Source organism: Myotis nattereri (genome assembly GCF_964212035.1).
Source record: "Myotis nattereri genome assembly, chromosome: 13".
Taxonomy (NCBI): Eukaryota; Metazoa; Chordata; class Mammalia; order Chiroptera; family Vespertilionidae; genus Myotis; species Myotis nattereri.
Window position 1 is genome coordinate 45,753,923 of NC_138088.1, and position 21,051 is coordinate 45,774,973.

Here is a 21,051-nt window from a genome sequence, read left to right on the forward strand (position 1 = left end):
GGCATAGATTAAGGCTGGAGTTTGCTGCCTCGAACAACCACTTCAAAAATACAACTAAAAGATGGAACGGACATCATCCAGAACCACAGGAAGGCTGGCTAAGTGGAAGTTCTACAACTAGGAGGAAAGAGAATAGCATACCGAGACTCAGAGGAGGCGCAGTGCTGAAGTCAAATACTAAGGTGCGGAGTGCATGTGGAGCGGGCTGGCAGCTGAGGGTGCGGTTGTCTGTTTCAATCGGGAGGGAGTCTCAGACTCTGAGCTCCAGATCCGGGCGAGTCTCTAGGGACCCAGACTCAAACGGGAGAAGTGGGACTGTCTGGCTTCAATCGGAACTCGAAGGCAGCTTTCTCTCCGAGGTTTGCAGCGGTTGCTGGGACTCTGAGAGGCAGAGCCTCTGGGGATGGGACTGAGAGCAGCCATCATTGCTCGCCCCACCCGCCCTGTAGATCCCCTGGGACCCGCCCTGCCCAAGCCCTGCACAGAGGCATTTGCTGGAGAGCCTCAGGCAAAGGCTAGATTAGCACCTCCCTAGAGTACAGAAGTTCTTTCACTGCAGACACAGCTGATTCTCACAGCCACTTGGCCTGGAAGTCAAATCCCCCCTAGTATTACCTACAACAATCAAGGCTTAACTACAACAAGACTGCTCACAAAGACCACTAGGGGGTACACCAAGAAAATATAAAAAAATGCGGAGACAAAGAAACAGGATGCAATGTCAGAAATGGAAGATACAGAGCTCAAAACCACACTTTTAAGGTCTCTCAATAATTTTCTAGAAACTGCCGATAAACGTAGTGAGATCCTCAAGAAATCTAATGAGACCCTCAATATTATGATAAAGAACCAACTAGAAATTAAGCATACACTGACTGAAATAAAGAATATTATACAGACTCCCAACAGCAGACCAGAGGAGTGCAAGAATCAAGTCAAAGATTTGAAATGCGAAGAAGCAAAAAACACCCAACCAGAAAAGCAAAATGAAAAAAGAATCCGAAAATATGAAGATAGTGTAAGGAGCCTCTGGGACAGCTTCAAGCGTACCAACATCAGAATTATAGGGGTGCCAGAAGATGAGAGAGAGCAAGATGTTGAAAACCTATTTGAAGAAATAATGACAGAAAACTTCCCCCACCTGGTGAAAGAAATAGACTTACAGGTCCAAGAAGTGCAGAGAACCCCAAATAAAAGGAATCCAAAGAGAACCACACCAAGACACATCATAATTAAAATGCCAAGAGCAAAAGACAAAGAGAGAATCTTAAAAGCATCAAGAGAAAGAAACTCAGTTACATACAAGGGAATACCCATACGACTGTCAGCTGATTTCTCAACAGAGACTTTGCAGGCCAGAAGGGAGTGGCAAGAAATATTCAAAGTGATGAATACCAAGAACCTACAACCAAGATTACTTTATCCAGCAAAGCTATCATTCAGAATTGAAGGTCAGATAAAGAGCTTCACAGATAAGGAAAAGCTAAAGGAGTTCATCACCACCAAACCAGGATTATATGAAATGCTGAAAGGTATCCTTTAAGAAGAGGAAGAGGAAGAGAAAGGTAAAGATACAAATTATGAACAACAAATATGCATCTATCAACAAGTGAATCTAAGAATCAAGTGAATAAATAATCTGATGAACAGAATGAACTGGTGATTATAATAGAATCAGGGACATAGAAAGGGAATGGACTGACTATTCTTGGGGAAAGGGGTGTGGGAGATGCGGGAAGAGACTGGACAAAAATCATGCACCTAAGAATGAGGACAGTGGGTGGGGAGTGAGGGTGGAGGGTGGGGCGGAAACTGGGAGGAGGGGAGTTATGGGGGAAAAAAAGAGGAACAAATGTAATAATCTGAACCATAAAGATTTCATTTAAAAAAAATGCTGTGTTTTGTGAAGGATTTACATCTGGAGCAGTGGTTCTCAGCTAGGAGTGATGCTGCTTGCCCTTCCCCCTCCTCTCCAGCCCCTCAAGGACATCTGGCAATATCTCGAGGCATTTTTGATTTTTACTAATGGGAGTATTGGGGTCTAGCAGAGAGGCCAGGGATGTTGCAAAACATCCTACATTCAATCCACAATAAAGAATTATCTAGTCCAAAACTCTGTTTTTGAGGAATATGCAATCACATAAATGTAGTCTGACCATAACCAAATGGGGTATGGGGCATAATTAAAAGTGAAGAGGGTGCTGTTAATAGTTACTCTAGGATCACAGGTATAAACTGGGACTTTGGGTCACCCTACACAAAGAGGGAAATGGGAATCTCAATGAAAAAGCATGAAAAACAGTCCTTTAGAAAATGTGAAGGCAGGCACAGGTAGAAAAGTGAAAAATAGTATTTTTAATTTTCAATCTGTGTGGATGGTGAGTGACATTTTGAAGCAGACAGATATGAAGACTTGGATGCAGGTAGTGTCATAGAGAAAAGAGATGTTAAGACAAATCTTAAGAGATGCCAGCTTGGAAGTACACAGAGACTGGGCAGAGAGGGAAGAATGAGATGAGAAAAAGTGACACATCTAGGTAAAATTCAGTACAGAAAGGGGCAAGGTATGCTTTGAATGCTTTTTTAATGTATAGATTTTCTTAAAGTTCTTTTTAAACATTTTTTCTGCCATGAGACTTTCAATGAAATTTCTCACTGGCTAAGTTAAGGTGTGTACCTTATATTTGCAGTTATATCTGTTACCTTCAGAGCCCGACCTTTCACAGCCATTGAATTCCAGCATTCCTCTTTAATAATTTCAGCCAAATATCTCTTGGCTAGGTTATGCATCTCCACATCTTTTCTCATCTTGAAGAACATAGATGAAGGGAAAGATAAAAATGAAAATGTGGCCTCTTAAAAATAAAATCTCTTTTGTAAATTCACTAACTGTCATGGCTGCATACTTAGTAATGGTGGAGTTTGGTCTTCTTTCCCCAATACAGTGCTGCTCTGCCCCCAGATGCACTGGGTAGTCAGCGTGAGTTTGGAGACAGAAGCAACGTTAGAGTGAGAATGGGAACAGGCACCTAACCCACACTCACTGCAGAGCAGTCCAGCTGAATGGGCTGGGAGAACCCAGTACCAGAATAGGAAGGGACATTCCAGGCCTGAGTGAAGGCAGGGCCAAGGAGGAAGAGCCTGAAGCCTGGTGGACAGACTGGCACTTCCTTACTCAGATCCTAGTTGTGGGATCTTAGCCAAGTGACTCTAGCCCTGAAGTTTCTGCAAGTGGGGAAAACAAAAACCTATCTTTTTGGATTGTTGCCAAACCAAATAACATTCAAAAAGACCCTAAATTGGTGCTTATTTTGTTATGATAAAAATGGGATCATTTTCAACAGCTTCCTATTGCACTTTTAATTTAAAAAGTGAAATTCTTTACCATAATATACAAGGATTTGAGAGCTGGCCTCTGCCTACTTCTCCCACATCCAATGAGGCTCTCTCGACCACTGTGCTACAGCCTGTCTGCCCTTCTCTTCCTGGAATACTCTAAACCACTTTTGCCTCAGGGCCTTTGTTCTTGCTGCTACCATTGCCTGATATTCTCTCCCCAGAACTTTGCATAGCCAGCTCCCTCTCTTGTTTTAGTTCCCAACTGAAATGTCACCCCTTTAAAGTGATATTCTTTGACTACAGAAGTGGATCTCCCACATAAATCACAGCATCCAGTTTGTTTTAATCACACAATATAGAGAGGTTTGTTTATTATTGTCTGTCTTCTCCACTAGATTAGCCCTATGTAGGTGGGACCTATCGGTTTTATTTACTGTTCTAGAGGCCTGGTGGGGTCCATTGGCCTGGCCTGCGGGGATCGGGCCAAAACTGGCTCTCCGACATCCCTGAGGGGTCCTGGATAGTGAGAGGGCGGTTCTCGGGTGACGCACCCTGGAATCGGGCTCCCTCCTCTCTGGTTCTGGGTGTGTCACCCGAGAATCGCAGCTTGCAAGTCACTGCAGCTCAGCAGCTCCTGCGTTAAGTGTCTGCCCCCTCGTGGTCAGTGTGCATCATAGCTACCGGCCAGTTGGCGGATTGCTTAGGCTTTTATATAAATAGACTAGAGGCCCAGCGTACAAAATTCTTGCACTCGGAGGGATCCCTCAGCCTGGTCTGCGCCTTCTCGCAATTCAAGACCCCTTGTTCCTTACCACACACCTGCTCGCTGCTCCTTACCACTCAGCTCACTGCTCTTTAATGCTGCCACAGAGGTGGGAAAGGCTCCTGCCATTGTTGCTGCACTCTGGCTTCTGGCTAAGCAGCGCTCCCTCTGTGGGAGCTCACTGACCACCAGGGAACAGCTCCTGCATTGAGCGTCTGCCCCTGGTGGTCAGTGTGCGTCATAGCAACCGGTTGTTCTGCCGTTTGGTTGATTTGCATATTAGGCTTTTATTATATAAGACTAGAGGCCTGGTGCACGAAATTCGTGCATGGGGGAGGGGTCCCTTAGTCCGGCTTGCACCTCTACAATCCGGGACGCCTCAGGGGATGTTTGACTCGCAATCTGGGACCACTGGCTCCTAACCACTTGCCTGCTTGTCTGCCTGAACACCCCTAACCCCTCTGCCTGCCTGATTGCCCCTAACCAACTCTGCCTGCCTGCCTGATTGCCCCTAACTGCTCTCCTACCAGCTTGATCACCCCTAACTGCTCCCCTGCTGGCCTGATCACCTCTAACTGCCTCTGCCTCACCCTGCACCCGGGACCCAGGATTCCCTCCTCTGGCTGGCCGCAGGCACCCAGAACCCAGACTGGCTTCGCCCGGGCTGGCCACAGCCGCAGGGGACCATTGGTGCACAATTTGCCTGGGCTGCAGCTGCAGGTACTCAGGACCACAGGGCAGGTAGCTTGTCTCTCTCCCAGGCCGCAGGCACAGGTGAAGCCGCTGGTGCCCAGGACCACGGGGCTGGCAGCTTGTCCCTCTCCCAGGCTGCAGCTCCAGCCGCTGGCACCCAGGACCGTGGGGCATGCGGCTTGTTCCTCTCCCGGGCTGCAGGCACAGAAGCAGCTGCTGGCACCCGGGATCACGGGTGGGCAGCTTGTCCCTCTCCCAGGCCACAGCCTGTCTGGCCCCCATTCCTCTCTTGTGAGCTCATTTGTGCTAAGCTGGTCCCCATTCCTATCTTGCGAGCTCATTTGTGCCTGGCTGGTCCCCATTCCTCTCTCCCTAGTGTTGAATGTCTGAGCTGTGATGGCGTGAGGGCATGACGACCATTTGAATATTAGCTCTTTATTATATAGGATTCCCAGCACCTACAATAGTGTTTGGCACAAAACAGGTATTCAATAAGCTTTGTGGAATGAATTGATGGATAGATAAATGATTATTCAGGTACATTTTATCTCCTCAAGTCAGTCTGTTGAGGTCCTTTTGATCTTGATTCTGTTATCCAAATAAATTTTCACTTATCCTCAGCACCATGTCCCTCAATTTGACAAATCTGCCTCGTTTCTACATATTCACCCCAATCATTAATAAACATGTTTAACAGGACAGAGTCCTGATGCATATCATTGGAAACCTCTCTCCTAGAGACATCAGTCTCTGTGTAATTGTTTAACCAACTATGTAATTCACTTAAATGTTCTTGAATCCAGCTATATTTCATTCTCTTGTTTAGAGGGGGAAATGTGTTTACACATGTACACTCAAAAAATCAAATATACCATGCATGTTGAGAAAGGGGTAACTTAAGAACATCCTATATCAAACACAATTAGGGATTTTACCTAAAATAAAATAAATATGAGTAAACAATGTGATGTGACTGCCACAAAAAGATGCAAAGGCTGAATTAATAGAAGTACAGAATTTTGTAATGTAGAGGTTTCAGTTTATGCTTTTCTCTAAACTGGACAGATAATAATTGGAATTCTTTTGTGGGTGCCAGCTTTAAAAATAATGAAATCAGAGAAAAACTGTGTGATGATGATGAAGCTATTCAAACTACATTATATTATGGTCATAGGAGCTGGGATAATTAGCTGAGACAATAGAAGATACCATGGTAATTACTAATCTTCTCTAACCATTTTCAGAGGGGCCATCGAGTTGATGGTGCCCAAAGAATAGAAGAATCAGTGAGTATAGAGAGAAAGATTTCAACTCTAATTAAGGTTGACATGAAGTGGCTGAGGGGATGTCTAAAAATGTTCAAACACATGGTGGAAGATGTTTGGTATGAATATCATGGAAGAGAGACAGACATCAGATGTCTGGCTGGCCTGGATGGTCTTCTTTCCCCTAACCCCCAAATTCAATAATTCTCTGACTCGTTCCACCATATACACTAGGTTTTCTTTATTCATATTGTGTGCTGGGAAAGTTTTTGTTTTATTTGCATAATTCTAGAAAAGTCTTCCTATTTTCTCTCCGCTTCCTTTACTGTAGTGCTTAAGTCAGATTTTTCCATACCTCTGCCACTTCTCTCTCACTTTCTTTCTGAAGCCGGTCCAGTTCGTCCAGATCCAGGCCAAATTCCCGTTGCTCTAATTTTGCAATATGATCTTCTGCTTCATTTTCTTCCATCATCTTCAGAACCTGAATTTTAAAATAGGAAAGGATGGTGACAAGTGAAGAATTAAATTTTAAAGACACAGTTTTCCAACTCTTAGATAAAAAAATAAAGGTTCTGTTTATTTAAATGTAACTACTGAATAAAGAAGTAGGCTATGTGCTTATTGTGATAATTTAAGTTTTAAAGTTTAATCCTTAAAAGCTCATTCATCTATTAATAACCAACAAAATTTACAAAGTCATTACTTCATTAAATTATATTAAGGAATTATTGATATTTGGGTGTGCCAATGCTATTATAGCTATGTGTTTTAAGAGTTTTTATCTTTTGGAGGTTCACATTTAAATAATTAAAGATGAAATGATATGATATCTGGGATTTACTTCAAAATAACCAGGGAAGGGGCTTGTGGATAGAGGTCTATATGAAATAATATTGGCAATGGGATTTATTATATTATTATTTTTTTGCCTTTTAAAAATATGTTTTTATTGATATTAGAAAGAGAGGAAGGGAGAGGGAGGGAGAAACATCAGTGAGAGACAAAAGAAGTATAAGAAAATTAGACCAATATTACTTATGAATAGAAATAACAAAGATCCTAAATAAAATATTAGCAAATGGAATCTGGTGTATTACTTAAAATGACCAAAGTCTATATGAGGAATACAAGACATTTGATCAATTTCATAATAAAATTCACAATAAAAACTCTTAGGTAATAAGGGACAGAAGCTACAGCAAGCATCACACTTAAAAGCTAGTAGCATTCCTGTTACATTTAGAAAGAAGACATGCATGTTTCTGGTCGTGACCACTATTATATTAGAAGCCCTTGCCATATGACAAGAAAAAGAAATGAAGTATAAAGATTGATAAGGAAGAGACACGTGATTTTCAGAAGATCTGATAGTATACCTACACAATCCAAGAAAATCAACTGATAAAATAGTAGAACTAAAAAGAGAATTTAGCCCTAACTGGTTTGGCTCAGTCAATAGAGCGCTGGCCTGCCGACTGAACTGACCCAGGTTCAATTCTGATCAAGGGCACATGCCTAGGTTGTGAGCTCAATCCACGTGGGGGCGTGTGGGAGGCAGCCAATCAATGATTCTCTCTCACCATTGATGTTTCTATTTCTCTCTCTCTCTCCCTTCCTCTCTGAAATCAATTAAAATATTATTTTAAAGAAGAGAGAATTCAGCAAGGTTATCAGATGTAGAATCATAGCATTCATATATAGCAGTAATAACCAATTAGAAAATGTAACAGAAAAATATTCCATTCACAAAAGCAAAACACTATAAGATACTTAAAATATAACCTTAATAAGAAAATTATAGTCACTTTTAGACTATAAAACCTCACTAAAGAATATTTTTTAAAAATTAAATAGATATATGCTTATATATTACATTTATATAATGCATATTACATATAAGATTTATATTATAAATGTATATATTATATATATAGTTTTACATAACAAATAAATTCCTCCACAAATCACACTATGAGCAATATATTCTTGATCAAAATCAAATCAGAGTTTTTCATGGAACTTGACAAGCTGACTTTAAAATTCAAATGAAAAAGTGTGCATAGAAGGGAACTCCAAGGACATGTCCTCTACATACAGAGCAAATAAGTTGCAAAAAAAAAAAAAAAGTGTGCATAAAGAGGTCAACATTTTTTTTTTGTAAAAGAAGAGCAAAGGGAGAATTACTTTCAAGATATAAAAATATTTTATAAAGTTATAACAATCAGAATAGTTTGGAATTAGCTCAGGAAAAGATCAATACTCAATCTCAGGATGGAAGGTCCAGAAACAATCTCATATACCTGGGACTCCAGGGATTAATAGAGGAGGAGTTGCAAATCAGTGAAGGGATCGTCTACTCAATAAAAAGCACTGATGAAATGGGCTATTTACTTGAAAAATATAAAGTTAGCTCCACACCTTATACCATTTATGAAAATAAATTACAGGTGAAATGAAGGGTATTAGAAGAAAATATGTGAAACTTTGGAAGCCCTCTTAAAATCAGACACCAAAAACAAAAGCTATGAATAAAATGATCAATACACTTGGGTCATAATTTTTAAATTCTGCATTTAAAAAGGCACATTATAAAAGTTGAGGCCGAAACCGGTTTGGCTCAGTGGATAGAGCGTCAGCCTGCGGACTGAAAGGTCCCAGGTTCGATTCCGGTCAAGGGCATGTACCTGGGTTGCGGGCATATCCCCAGTAGGAGATGTGCAGGAGGCAGCTTATTGATGTTTCTCTCTCATCGATGTTTCTAACTCTCTATCTCTCTCCCTTCCTCTCTGTAAAAAATCAATAAAATATATTTTAAAAAAAATAAAAAAATAAAAGTTGAGAAGACAAAATACTTGTAGTATATTAGGCTGAACCATATAAAACAGCAATTTCATGTGGTTCAATCAAATAATAAGGGCCACCTCTAGATTTTCCCCATGCACACCTCATGCTCTTTTCCTCTACCTGGGATGAGATCAAGCAGAAAAGCCCGAAGAATTGAAAACAGCCTCCAGAGTATAGGAGTCATAGTGAAAAAAAGTAGGGCAGGCGCTGCTTTAAAACCTTATTTTTAATTATGTAACTCATTACTTACTTTGTAAAATTGTAAACACACAACTTTCATTAAAATAATTATTAGAAAATAAGATAAAGTATTTGGAAAAGACATAGAGAAGAAAACCACTGTTTATATATAGTACAGTATGGTAAAATTTCTACCCTGTTGAAGAATTCCAGAAACCTGAGCTTACTGCATACAGGCAGAAAAGAAAAGGGATATAGCTTCTCATGCTGTATTGAACAAAATAAACTTCAAAAAGTGATTTTAGAAGGAGGGTCAAATGTATTAGCATATGAAATCACAACACTTACAATTTTGGCAAGTTCTTTGATTCCTCTTTTTATCTCTTTCCTTTTGTTGGAAAACAGTTTAACCTCTTTTTCAATGGCCTGAAATGAAATAAGTTTATCACTTAAACAGGCAAGAAAAATTATAGAGAGGCAAATGATATATGTATATATATACACAGATATAGACACAGGTACATAGACAGATACATAATAGATAGCACTTCTCTAGAAACAAAATTTTTAAAGACTAATAATATAAAAGTGTACCCGAAGTAACACTACGGCAATACCTTGCTTAGGTCAACTTCTATTATGTTGGCTGAGGCAACATAGCAGTTTCCAGTCAATTATAAGGGCAATGGAAAGAAAATAATTAAGTAGTAAAAAATTAGAGAATAGTTGACAAAGGAAAATCAGTGCAGGTTAAATCCAGACATGAGCTACTACTGCCTTTGTCACCAGCCTGCACATCTGAAGCCAGGCTGTCCCTTTTCCTGTTCCTGGCCCACTCTTTTCTTTCATCACCTGTGCAGCTCCCCTAAACTTCCCTCCAGCATAAGGTATCACACTTCATTCTTTGCTTTGGGTTACCTGGACAGCTTTGTTAGGTTTCATATCAGCTTAAGTATAGTTCTTAAAGCTCACATATTATCTAAAATATCGGGCTGTTTGGGGGGTGTTTGTTTGCTTTCAGGAAGGTTTACACTTGTATGATGGTATGCTCTGCCAAGGAGCATCTCATTCTACTTTCCAGCAGGTTATCATAGGAAACTAATCTATTGGGCATACCTACAAAGCATTATTTCAAACTCTCCCATATTTTATACATACTTCTTGGCTTTTTCGTTCTAACCAGGAAATTTCCTTCTTATTAACAAATAGGGGTAATTCCTCTTGTGATGACGAGTGAATGCTTGACTTTACTTCCTCAAATTCCTTAGAAAAAGACAGACATTTCTTAAGTTTAAAATTCATTAAGTTCTCTTCCTCCCACCCTACTTCATATACTTATTTTGAATTCCTTTGCATTTGTTGCATTTAAAAAAAATAATGCCAAAATTGTTGCCTACCCAACATGCAATGTTTTATTAATTTAATTCCACCAGTCTGTCCTCACATCAGCTACACTTTGCACCGAGAAAGAAGAAAGGATCACATGTTCACCAAAACACTCTCTGCTTCTTCGTGTTACCGTAGGCCAAATGCTCCTGCTAGTCAAGGCCTGCTCCACAATTTGGATTTAGGGTCTTAATCTTTTCCTCCTTCTCGAGGCCTTTATACTTAAAAAAAAAAAAAATCCCATTGCCCTTCTGCATCATCCATTTCTCTCTTCTACAGAACCTTTCCCAAATGTGCGCTGGTATCTCCTGTCCTAGGAAAGCCACTCTCCATTGACCATCACATCCCCACTTCAGGTACCACCTTTCTAGTCTCTTTTTGCAGCAAAATGTCTTGGGAGAGTTTGGGATGTCCACTCTCCTGACCCTCCTGTAACCTCACTGTCTGCCCTTCTCATTCTCCTTTGCCTCCCTAAATTCTTTTCCTGGGTATCTAGAAGATGCTCTGTCCTGGTCCCTTCTGTTTCTTACCATTCGCTCTTCCATGATGACTTTACCGTTTTTTTTGGCTTTAAATTCCATCCACATGCCCTTGACTCTCAAATCAACATCTCCAGTCCTGGCCTATTCTCAGAATTCAAGGCTTATCTATCCAATGGCCTACTTTGTATCTCTGCGTGGCTTCTCAAGATTGGCATTAGTAACTGATTTCAGATTCCCTTCTTTCTCCCCAAAGAAGCTCCCGCCCCACAGTCGTCCCCATCTTCACAAATAATATCTCCACCTGCATAGTTTTTCAAGTAAAAACTACTTCTCTCCACAATACTCCACATCCATCCTTGTTACTTGGATCTCTGGCATAGCCTCCTAACTAATCTACTAATTCCACCCTTGTCCCCTACAGGAAACATTCTCCACACAGTGGAAGTAATTATTTCAAAAATGTAAATAAGAGCTTGTAAATCCTCTCCTCAGAACACTTGAATAGGTTCTTATTAAATGTCAAATTAAATCTAAACTCTATCTGGTTTACAAAGCCCTTTGTTACCAGGCCTTTTCCCAGCTTGAGGACCTCATTTCCTACCTTTCTCTCTCTTGTTCCCTTTAACTGCACAGGCCTATTTTAGGTCCTCAGACATGTCCAACTCTTTTTCCCCTCTGCACTGAGGACTTCTGCCCCATCCATGTTGCATGTGGGCACCCTCTTTTTAATTCAGGTCTCAACTTAAATGTCTTCATGGAGAGGCTATTCCAACCAAACACTATCATACCAAGCCATTTTTGTTCACCAAATAGATCTTGTTACTATCTACTTTTCTTATTTATGTGCTTATTTACCCTCTCTGCTCACTCCCAACCCTCAATTAGAATGTAAGCTTCATGAAAGCAGAAACTTTTTTATGTTGTTCATGCCTATACTCCCCACAGCCTAGCATATTGTGCTCAATAAATATTTGTTAAATGATTGAATGAATGAATGAATGAATGAATGTTGTTCTCTGGCCAGATACTTCCTAAATACTGAATGTGACATAAAAGTATAGAAGTGAGACCACTTTGAATAAGCACCAGAATTGGTAGTAAGAATTTTTTTTTTTCCAGGCAAGTTTGATCTTATACTATGGTTTGAATAAGTTCTGAGGTATAATGTTTGCCATTGCTTTGAGAAAGGCTGAATATTTTCTCTTCAGTCACATTTAGCTCACGCTCTTTTTGAGAATCATGGTGTACCTGGATAAAAAGGAAAATTACTAAATCTCTGCTTAAAGAAAACTATAGCTGCAAACTGATAGCTGATTTAAAAAGAAAGGAAGTGTGGTTGAAAAGGGAGTCTATGGAAAGTAACTCACAGAGTGCTCTGATCATAAATCCCTAACTGGGCAGATCATGATGGGCAGTTTCCAAAGTCCCCAGGCATATAACTTTTTCAGTAAAAGGTTTATCTTTGCCTTAAGCAAGCCTTGTCCATTGTTTTTGTTACGTCCCAACAGAGGACATAGTCTTTCTTGTCTTGTTAACTATCCTATAATCTAATCCCTGCCTTGCTTTTTTTGCTGTCATATAATCTTCCTTAGCTCCCTCCCTAATTTGTGATGCATAAAAGAAACTGTGAAACTGTCTATTTGTGGAGCATTTGAGATCTTGCTTCCTGGAAATTGCCAATTTGGCTCAAATAAACGCCTACAAAAATTCTTTACAGGTTTGGCCATTTCTTATGTTGACAGAAAAAGAGAAAAAAACCCCACTATATTGTAACTCAACTGTTTGTTCAGGTTCCACATCCAAGGACTCCCTTAGTTTCATACTTAAATAAACATTCTCATCATCGATGGTGCTGCTCAGAGAAGCTAAAAGATGCTGGCAATGTTGAAGAATGTCACAGGCTATGCTTCCTCCAAACCGCCTATATTAATAAAAAAGAGAACACACAAGCTATAAAATCACAAAAGTCACATTTAGCAGTGTTATTTCCAGGTACACAACCATTTCCACACAAAGAAATATGTGGACAATTCTCTGAAGTGCCCTGTTAGGACTCTACTTCTTAGAGCCCATTCATAGGCTCCAGGACATGACAAGCCCCTGGACTTATTTGGGTGACCTCTTCACATGCTGTCTGCGTAGCCTTGCCCTACACGTACTCAGTACCTGCCGTGGTCATGACACAGAAGAGCCACTCCTCTGGCTGAACCCTGGGGATGTCCGAGGTGCTGCACTGCTTCACATACATCAGCACATTCAGTCCTCAGAGTCCCCATCCCCACTGAGAGAAATCTGACTTCCACTCAGTCCACCAGCACATTTCATGACTTTGGAAACATCAGCATCACCTGGATGATTTATTAAAATGAATTTCCGGACCTCACCCACAAAGATTCTGATGCTGAAAGTTTGGGTGGGGCCCAAGAATATCTATATGTAACAGACTAAGCGACGGTTATGACCAGAACGACCGGACTGACTGGTCGACCAGTCGCTATGACGCACATTGAACACCAGGGGGCAAACGCTCAATGCAGGAACTGCCGCCTGCTGGTCAGTGCACTCCCACGGTGGGAGTGCCGCTCAGCCAGAAGCAGGGCTCATGGCTGGTGAGCGCAGCTGCAGGGGCAGGAGCCTCTCCTGCCTCCGCAGCGGTGCCACCGAGCAGCAGGGATCTGGCCAAAACTGGCAGTCCAACATCCCCTGAGGGGTCCCAGATTGTGAGAGGGCACAGGCCAGGCTGAGGGACCCCACCCGTGCATGAATCTGTGCACCGGGCCTCTAGTGCATTTATAACAAGCTCACAGGTGCTACAGGCCCCACCTTGAATAACATTGTTATAGAAGGGCTGTCATCTGTTTGAGGTTACAAGCTAATAAGTCCTGGACTAAGATTTCAAAGTCAACTTTGTTTTGAGTCAAAAGTAATTAACTATGATAGGTGGAAATGTCTTCCATAAATAGGGCTTAAAGAAAACTATATTGTTTGCTGTTACCTGAGATGCTATTTGTTCACTGACTATAAAGGATATGTTAGGACATATATAAAATACAAATTAATTAAGAGTCTAAGAATAAAATGAGCATGATGCGGCAGTATTCAAATCAGTCTTTGAACTAAGTGGCTAACAAAATTATTATGATATAAAATCTCCACAATATCTAACATTTTCAAATGTGAAAGGCCATGTTTTATTATTGCTTTGACCACATGAGGCACTATGAGATATCATTTCTAAGAAAATGAACTGCACACTGACTAGTGATGTCCACTGGCAGATCAAACAAGGCAACATTTAAAGTCCAGGCTATCACCTTCATGCTCTCTGGCCCTGGCCATCATCTGCACGCTTCAGTAGTATTTGTTTATTTAGAATTCTAAGACATCAAAGAAATGGTGGCATGAGAGATCCCCTTGGCCTCTCCCCCTGAAATTACAAGTTAACCAACTATAATTCAACAAAGAATCCCCTGCTCAATATAGAGGCAGGCCTGAGATACCTGTGCATGGAAACATCTAAAGGTGGGCAACTGGGAATAAATAGGGAGATGAGGAGGGAGGAAAGCGCAGACAGCCTGCAGAAGTAGCCATGGCTTAGCTTGGGGAGGGGAGGAAGCCAGTGGTAGCAGGTGCTCCCTTTGGCCTGGAAGAACAAAATGCCTTGGAGGGCAGCCCAGCAGGGTGAAGAGTGCGAGAGCCAGCAGATGCTTGATAGAGCCCGGGTTTCTGCCATGGAGCTCTCCACTGTGGGGCCAGTGACGGTGTTTCAGACAAACAAATGGAACCACAGAGTCCTACCCGCTGGGCTCCCAAAACTCGCCTCCAATTGCCCTCGAGTCCAGTTGAGGAGCATATTATCTGTAAACCAAGAACTATTGCAGTAGGACCCCTATTTCCCTCTGTGAGTGAACCTCAGATTGGGTACTTGGAGCAGGACCCCACAGAGGTCAGGGGTCACCATTACAGTGAGGGCAAAACAAACCCTACCTGCAAGCAGCATGCCTATACTATCCTAAGGACGCTGTGGAAGTCCACTAGATCACAGAGCTAAAAAATCTTGAGAATCAGCGCCATCTACTGGAAAATAGTAGAGGAAGCTGTTATGGGTCATTAAAATAGATATAAATGACTAGACAAAGAAGAAGAGCAAATGCCATGAATAACCATGGTAACAAGGATGACCAGAAAGAAAATGAAAAATCCCCAGAAAGCAAGGTGAAACACATGGAAATACATTATATAAATAACAAAGATTTCAAGATTGCAGGTCTAGAATTTTAATTTTAGTCTAATCAAAGTCTACTAGTAAATAAATTATATTGTTTAAGCAAAGTATAATTTGGAAAGTTAGTCTCTTTGTGTGTACATCTACATACATATCCATGTAAGTATTTTTAGGGATAAACAGGAGTTTTTAAAGTATGTATTCTTCAAAATTGTCCTCAATTCTTGTACTCTTCCAACAGGTGTCATGAAAGAGAGGACTGATAATCTCATACATATTAACCATGTTTTTCCTTGTCTTATCTTTTGATGCTTTGACATTTTGGGTCATGCTGACCCTGAAGGGACTACCCTCCCAGGGCTAGCCAATTCCTAGAGATAGTCAACAACTCACACAGCAGCCCACCTTTCAAATCCAAACCAACAAATCCAGAACCCCACACCCCAACCATCACCTCCACTGGGATTCCATACACAGGGCCACTGTTTCCTGATCCTAATAATCTCAGGGCTAAGTATCAGACAACTAGGAGTCCCTATGCCCCAGAATCCACTGAAATTATCCAAACTAGTCAATCCTAACTCTGTCTGCTCCTTCCCATGGAAACCATAATAAAGGCTCTTGCCCATGGTTTTCCTGCTTCCTCTGCCTCCTTACCTACCTTGGTGGTACCCCATGTGGGCCCCCAAAAGCATGGCATTCCCCCCCCCACCTTGGGATCTGTGAGTATAACAATCTTTTCAATGGCAGTTGTCTCCTGTTATGTTGGCTTTGCTGTACCTAAATAAAAACAAAGTCTTTATTTTAAAACATACCATGTGAGGTTGCTTACTGTTTACTGTACGTACCTCCATCTTAGGCAAACAAGGGTGCCATCATCTCTCCCATTCACCAGAATGGTTTGTCCATCCAATGAAATTCTCACTGACTGAATTCCATGCCCCTGGTGAGAATGACTCCGACACCGAACAAGTGTTTCCTTAATAGTTTTAGGAACAAAGTGCAAAAATTACTAACAATTGTATCGCATGGTTTTTCTAAGGGGGTTACGTGTACTTTGCTTGCTGATAAATCTTTTTCTATTTGTTAACAGCGTTTCAGTTGGTATGGAAGTAGCCTCCGGGTGATACAGAGCACTGCAAATCCCTAGTCCAAACACGTTCACCAATACTGAGTCATTCTCCCATTTGTGGTAGTATGGAAGGAGAGGGATTATCATTATCAACGTATAATAGGAAAACCAGACACAGAGAAGCAAGTGACTTGCTGAAAGCTATGAAGTTAAGGGAGGGGCCTTGAGCAAGCAGAGGGGCAAATTTATATGACTTCAGTAATCAGGCAGGTTCCATTTATGTGCAAAGAGGCTGAGTGCGATAAGAGAGGATGATGGGCACAGTGGGAAAAAAAAAGGTTAACATGCTCGCCCAGCTGGTGTAGTTTACTGGTTGAGCATCAACCCAGAAACCAAGAAGTCACCAGTTTGATTCCCAGTCAGGGCACAGGCGCCGGTTGCAGGCTCGATCCCCAGTCGGAGGTATGCAGGAGGCAGCCGATCAATGAGTCTTTCTTATCATCATGATGTTTCTATCTCTCCCTCTCCCTGCCTCTCCGAAATCAACAAAAATATTTTTTTTGAAAAAAGGATAACATGCCCCACATGGAGGACGTTAATCATACCAGTTTAATTAGAACCCAAACACATCACTAATTTGGTACACAGGATAACAGTTTAAGCCCCTGGGCTAAAAACTGGGATTTCTGCCCAAACCGGTTTTGCTCAGTGGATAGAGCGTCGGCCTGCAGACTCAAGGGTCCCAGGTTCGATTCGGACTCAGGGGTCCCAGGTTCGATTCCGGTCAAGGGCATGTACCTTGGTTGCAGGCACATCTCCAGTAGGGAGTGTGCAGGAGGCAGCTGATCGATGTTTCTCTGTCATTGATGTTGCTAACTCTCTATCCCTCTCCCTTCCTCTCTGTAAAAAATCAATACAATATATTAAAAAATAAAAACAAATAAAAACTGGGATATTTGTGTCATACTGGTTTTCTCAAAACTTAATACCTTAATTTTTTTTTAACTTTTTGAATAGGTAATACATTTAAATGGCTCAAAATTTAAAAGACTATAAAATTGGATGCAGTGAACTTTTCATGTCAGCATTCCCCAACCACCTCCCAAAGGCAATACCTTCAACAATTCAGATATTTTTATGCAAATAAATAAATGTTTATACACTTTTTAAAACATAAATTATAGTATAATACCTATATTATGCACCTTGCTTTTCTTCCCTAACAGTGTTCTTGGGGTTCTTTCCATATTGTTGCATAAAGATTATTTCATTCTGTATTACAGTTGTGTAATATTCCACAATTTACTTATGTATTTGTTTATGTACCATCATTTATTCATCCAGCCCTCTGTTGATGGACATTAGATTGTTTCACAAACAATGCTGCCATGGATAATAACCTCATATAGTAGGTACTTTACATAAAATAACCCCCAAATCTTTGACATCTTGCCATATCATGCCACTATCACTTGTCTTGTACATTACAAATCATTTGAGTAAGACACAGTGTAACAGAGTTTGAAAATTGTTCACTCAAAAGTAATCTCTTAGGGATTTAAGGTTTTTCATGTATAATAATAATAATAATAATAATAATACTTTTGCCCAACTGTGTTCCAAATACGCTTTCTTGCACATGTGAGCAAGAATAACTGGATGGGTACAACCAGGGCCCAGTTGATCTGGACAAGCAGGCATGTGTCATGTGGGTCTCTGAAAAGCTTCAGATGTATGGGGTGAACCCTGGATAAGAATCACTGATTGCATTACATTATACCGATGACCAGTACAACTCAGTTCCAGCATCACATAAGAGTCAGGTGGGGGCAGCAGCAACCAGCCCAGAGGCCCTTCAGGACAGGTAGATAGCAACAATAATCCCTAGGTTTGCACAGCAATTCACTGGCCAAAACAGTTTTGCCTACATCCTCCCACTGGCTCGATTATCCCTCTCCTTCCATACTCTCACAACTGAAATTATCCAAACTAGTCAATCCTAAATCTGTCTGCTCCTTCCCTTGGAAACCATAATAAAGGCTCTTGCCCATGGTTTTCCTGCTTCCTCTGCCTCCTTACCTACCTTGGTGGTTCCCCATGTGGGTCCCCACTGGTGAGAGCAAGCAAGGCTTCCCTAATGTTACAGAGGAGCATCTGAAGCTCCGTGAGTTTCCAAGACACACAACCACGTGGTGGAGGAGCCGGGCTGGCAGTCCTGCCCTCGGCTTTTTCTTTGCAGTTCTTAGTCCCTGGTTGATGTTTCCTCCCTCAGACACTTAAACCTCAGCACATAAAACACCTAATGTTAAAGTCAATACCTTCAGTGGTAATAAGTTATGCCTCAGTTTAAGAAAGAATTCCAATTCCTTTCCTAAGGGTTTTTGCTCCTTATATGAGATCAAGATATACATCCCATAATTTTTTTTAAAAGATTACCAAAGTGCTAACGTCTCGGATATACAGAGTTCCACATTTAGCTCTTGTTATGAGCCACAATCCATGTCCAGACAGAGAGAGCATTCCAGGTCCATATTGTTTGCTCTGCACTTTTTGGTATGGCTTGAGAATGAAAATGCCACTATGTTCCTGCCAATCAAAGAAAATGATTGCATTACAGGAGAGACCAGGGGAGCAGCATCTTAGGGTTTGCAGTTGTGCATACACAGTCAGATTCAAATGTGCAAACTCAGTCACTGGAAATAAACTGATACAAAGTAGGCATCTGTATTGTACCACATTTTTCATCTTTGTTTGCAAATAAAAGTTCATTTTGACCAACTAAGAAAAGTCTTTATATGTTAGTTACCAATAAAGATCCCACACTATACTGACAATATTTCTCACGAATCATTTTCATATAACCCCATGCTCAAGTCAAAATAAATTGCTCAATAAACCCCCTATGTGTTTCACATACTCCCATCTCCAAGCCTCTGCACACACTGTGACTTTTGTCTGGAATGCCCTGCCCCTCCCATCCCCACCAATCCTACTCCCTCCCAACCTCAGCAATCCCATTCCCTCAACCCCCAGAAAGATGGTCCACAATATTTCCCCATGTCTCTATTTTGTACAATTTTGCTTAGGATTTAAGTGGAAATTTCCACTGAAAATCATCAATTCTGTAGCCCCAGACACCTGTGGGGTAATATTAGATTGTTTTTTCAAGGCACTAAACTAGTATTATGTCATCTGTATATTTATCTGACAAGTATGATATATGTAACACAAGTGTGAGGTTGCTGCAACATATTTTGATGGATTAACAAGTCGTGTTCAAGGAAATGATGTACTATAATAAAGCCATTTGTTAACTGGACTATAATGTTAAAGCATGGATCAAGTCTAAGTAATACCATGTGTCAATCTTGATTGCTGACATAAATGATGGCAAGCTTAAGTTTTGGCCTACTTTTTCAGGAAGACAATAGCAGCAGATGTACGGCACGTCTTTACAGAAACCGTATATTATGCGACTTTGGAAGTCCAACACTGCAGAGGACAGAGAGTGCTCTATCTCATACAGGAACTTATGAATGAGTTCATCTCTCATCCTCCCTCTTTCATCAGCAAAGTTTGCAAAAACTGTAAGATTTAAGGAAGAAGAGAGATCAAATTGTACCATCTACTGATTTTATTTTTTGATATAAAAAAACTATGAAAAGTGAAATAAAAAAATTTAAATGCTCAATTAATAATACAGAGGCTAGTAGGTGATAAAAATGATTTAAAAACAACTTGGCTCCATTAGAAATACTTGAGTATTAAATAATTAATAGTGAATATAATATCTTTTACAAGGCCTTAGTTAGTTTCATCAATTAAACAGAGCTATATCATTCAAAGAAACTCATGATAATCTCTAATTAAAACATGGCTAATTAAAATATAAACGCACTTTGAGGTTTTTAGCTCTCTTATGTTCTACAGTTATATATTTGCAAAATAGCTACCTAGATATTTGTTACCTAAAACAGAGAGAGTGTCTATTTTATCAGACCTCTGGCCAGAAAGCTTTCTTTAGAATTTCATCAGTGAAAGTAGCTCCACAGCACCCTAGATGAATTTGACTATATATATTTAAAATTACAAAAAGAGACACCACAAAATGGCACATCAACCTGACCAAAGTGCCAGTTGATCCTGTTTCTTTTCCCTGGTAATTTGATAGATTCATATGAATGACAAGGCCTAGAAGAAGCCCACGTTTCATATTGTTTAGTAGCCTCATTAGTTTCACTTTGTAAGATACGCAAAAGATGGCCATTTTACCTCTTCATGTGTTAAGGGGGAGGGGCGATGCTATCAGAAGAGGAAGAAAAACAAAGCTATAGCAACTACTTGTCTGGGTCCAGGACAGACTTGGTTGCTTGGTTTTTCTTTACCTAGTGGTAGTATTTTAGGCAGAGTAAATATTTCCAGCCTGCTCCGTCCTGTCGCTGGAAGTGGAGAAAGCACCATCACTTCCACTATGTCTGTTTCCAAAACAGATACCGTGGATATCTGTAAAATGCCTTTGATCACCTCTGAAAGAAAGCAGAGATCAACACCACAAGTGCTCATCGATAAGCTTAAGGAGTCTTTATCTTCCCAAGTAAGATATCACATTATACAATTGCCTTCACTAAATCTTTAGATCCAAATTTACTAGATATTTAAACTGATGGTGATGAACAGATAGGGGGGGTCTCCTGATAAGATGTCTGGGTTGGACAATTCAACCCAGCTTGATGGGCTCAGTGTCTTTCCCAGGCAGGGAGGACTCCAGGGAATCCTCCAGGCCTACCAAACTCAGAACACCT

At 40.8% G+C, this 21,051-nt stretch overlaps 1 protein-coding gene across 1 annotated transcript in view; it reads right to left on the reverse strand.

Annotated features, from left to right (window-relative positions):
• The window catches only part of CFAP43 (cilia and flagella associated protein 43), an 84,621-nt gene that overhangs the window by 28,058 nt on the left and 35,512 nt on the right, over window positions 1–21,051 (reverse strand). Inside the window, exons 13-21 of the mRNA XM_081104777.1 lie at window positions 20,635–20,775; window positions 19,662–19,834; window positions 18,686–18,835; window positions 16,026–16,156; window positions 12,732–12,873; window positions 10,243–10,347; window positions 9,433–9,510; window positions 6,416–6,541; window positions 2,704–2,808 (exon numbers count right to left, since the gene is read on the reverse strand). Coding sequence (XP_080960903.1) covers window positions 2,704–2,808; window positions 6,416–6,541; window positions 9,433–9,510; window positions 10,243–10,347; window positions 12,732–12,873; window positions 16,026–16,156; window positions 18,686–18,835; window positions 19,662–19,834; window positions 20,635–20,775 — 1,151 coding nt within the window. The remainder of the gene's footprint in view (window positions 1–2,703; window positions 2,809–6,415; window positions 6,542–9,432; window positions 9,511–10,242; window positions 10,348–12,731; window positions 12,874–16,025; window positions 16,157–18,685; window positions 18,836–19,661; window positions 19,835–20,634; window positions 20,776–21,051) is intronic.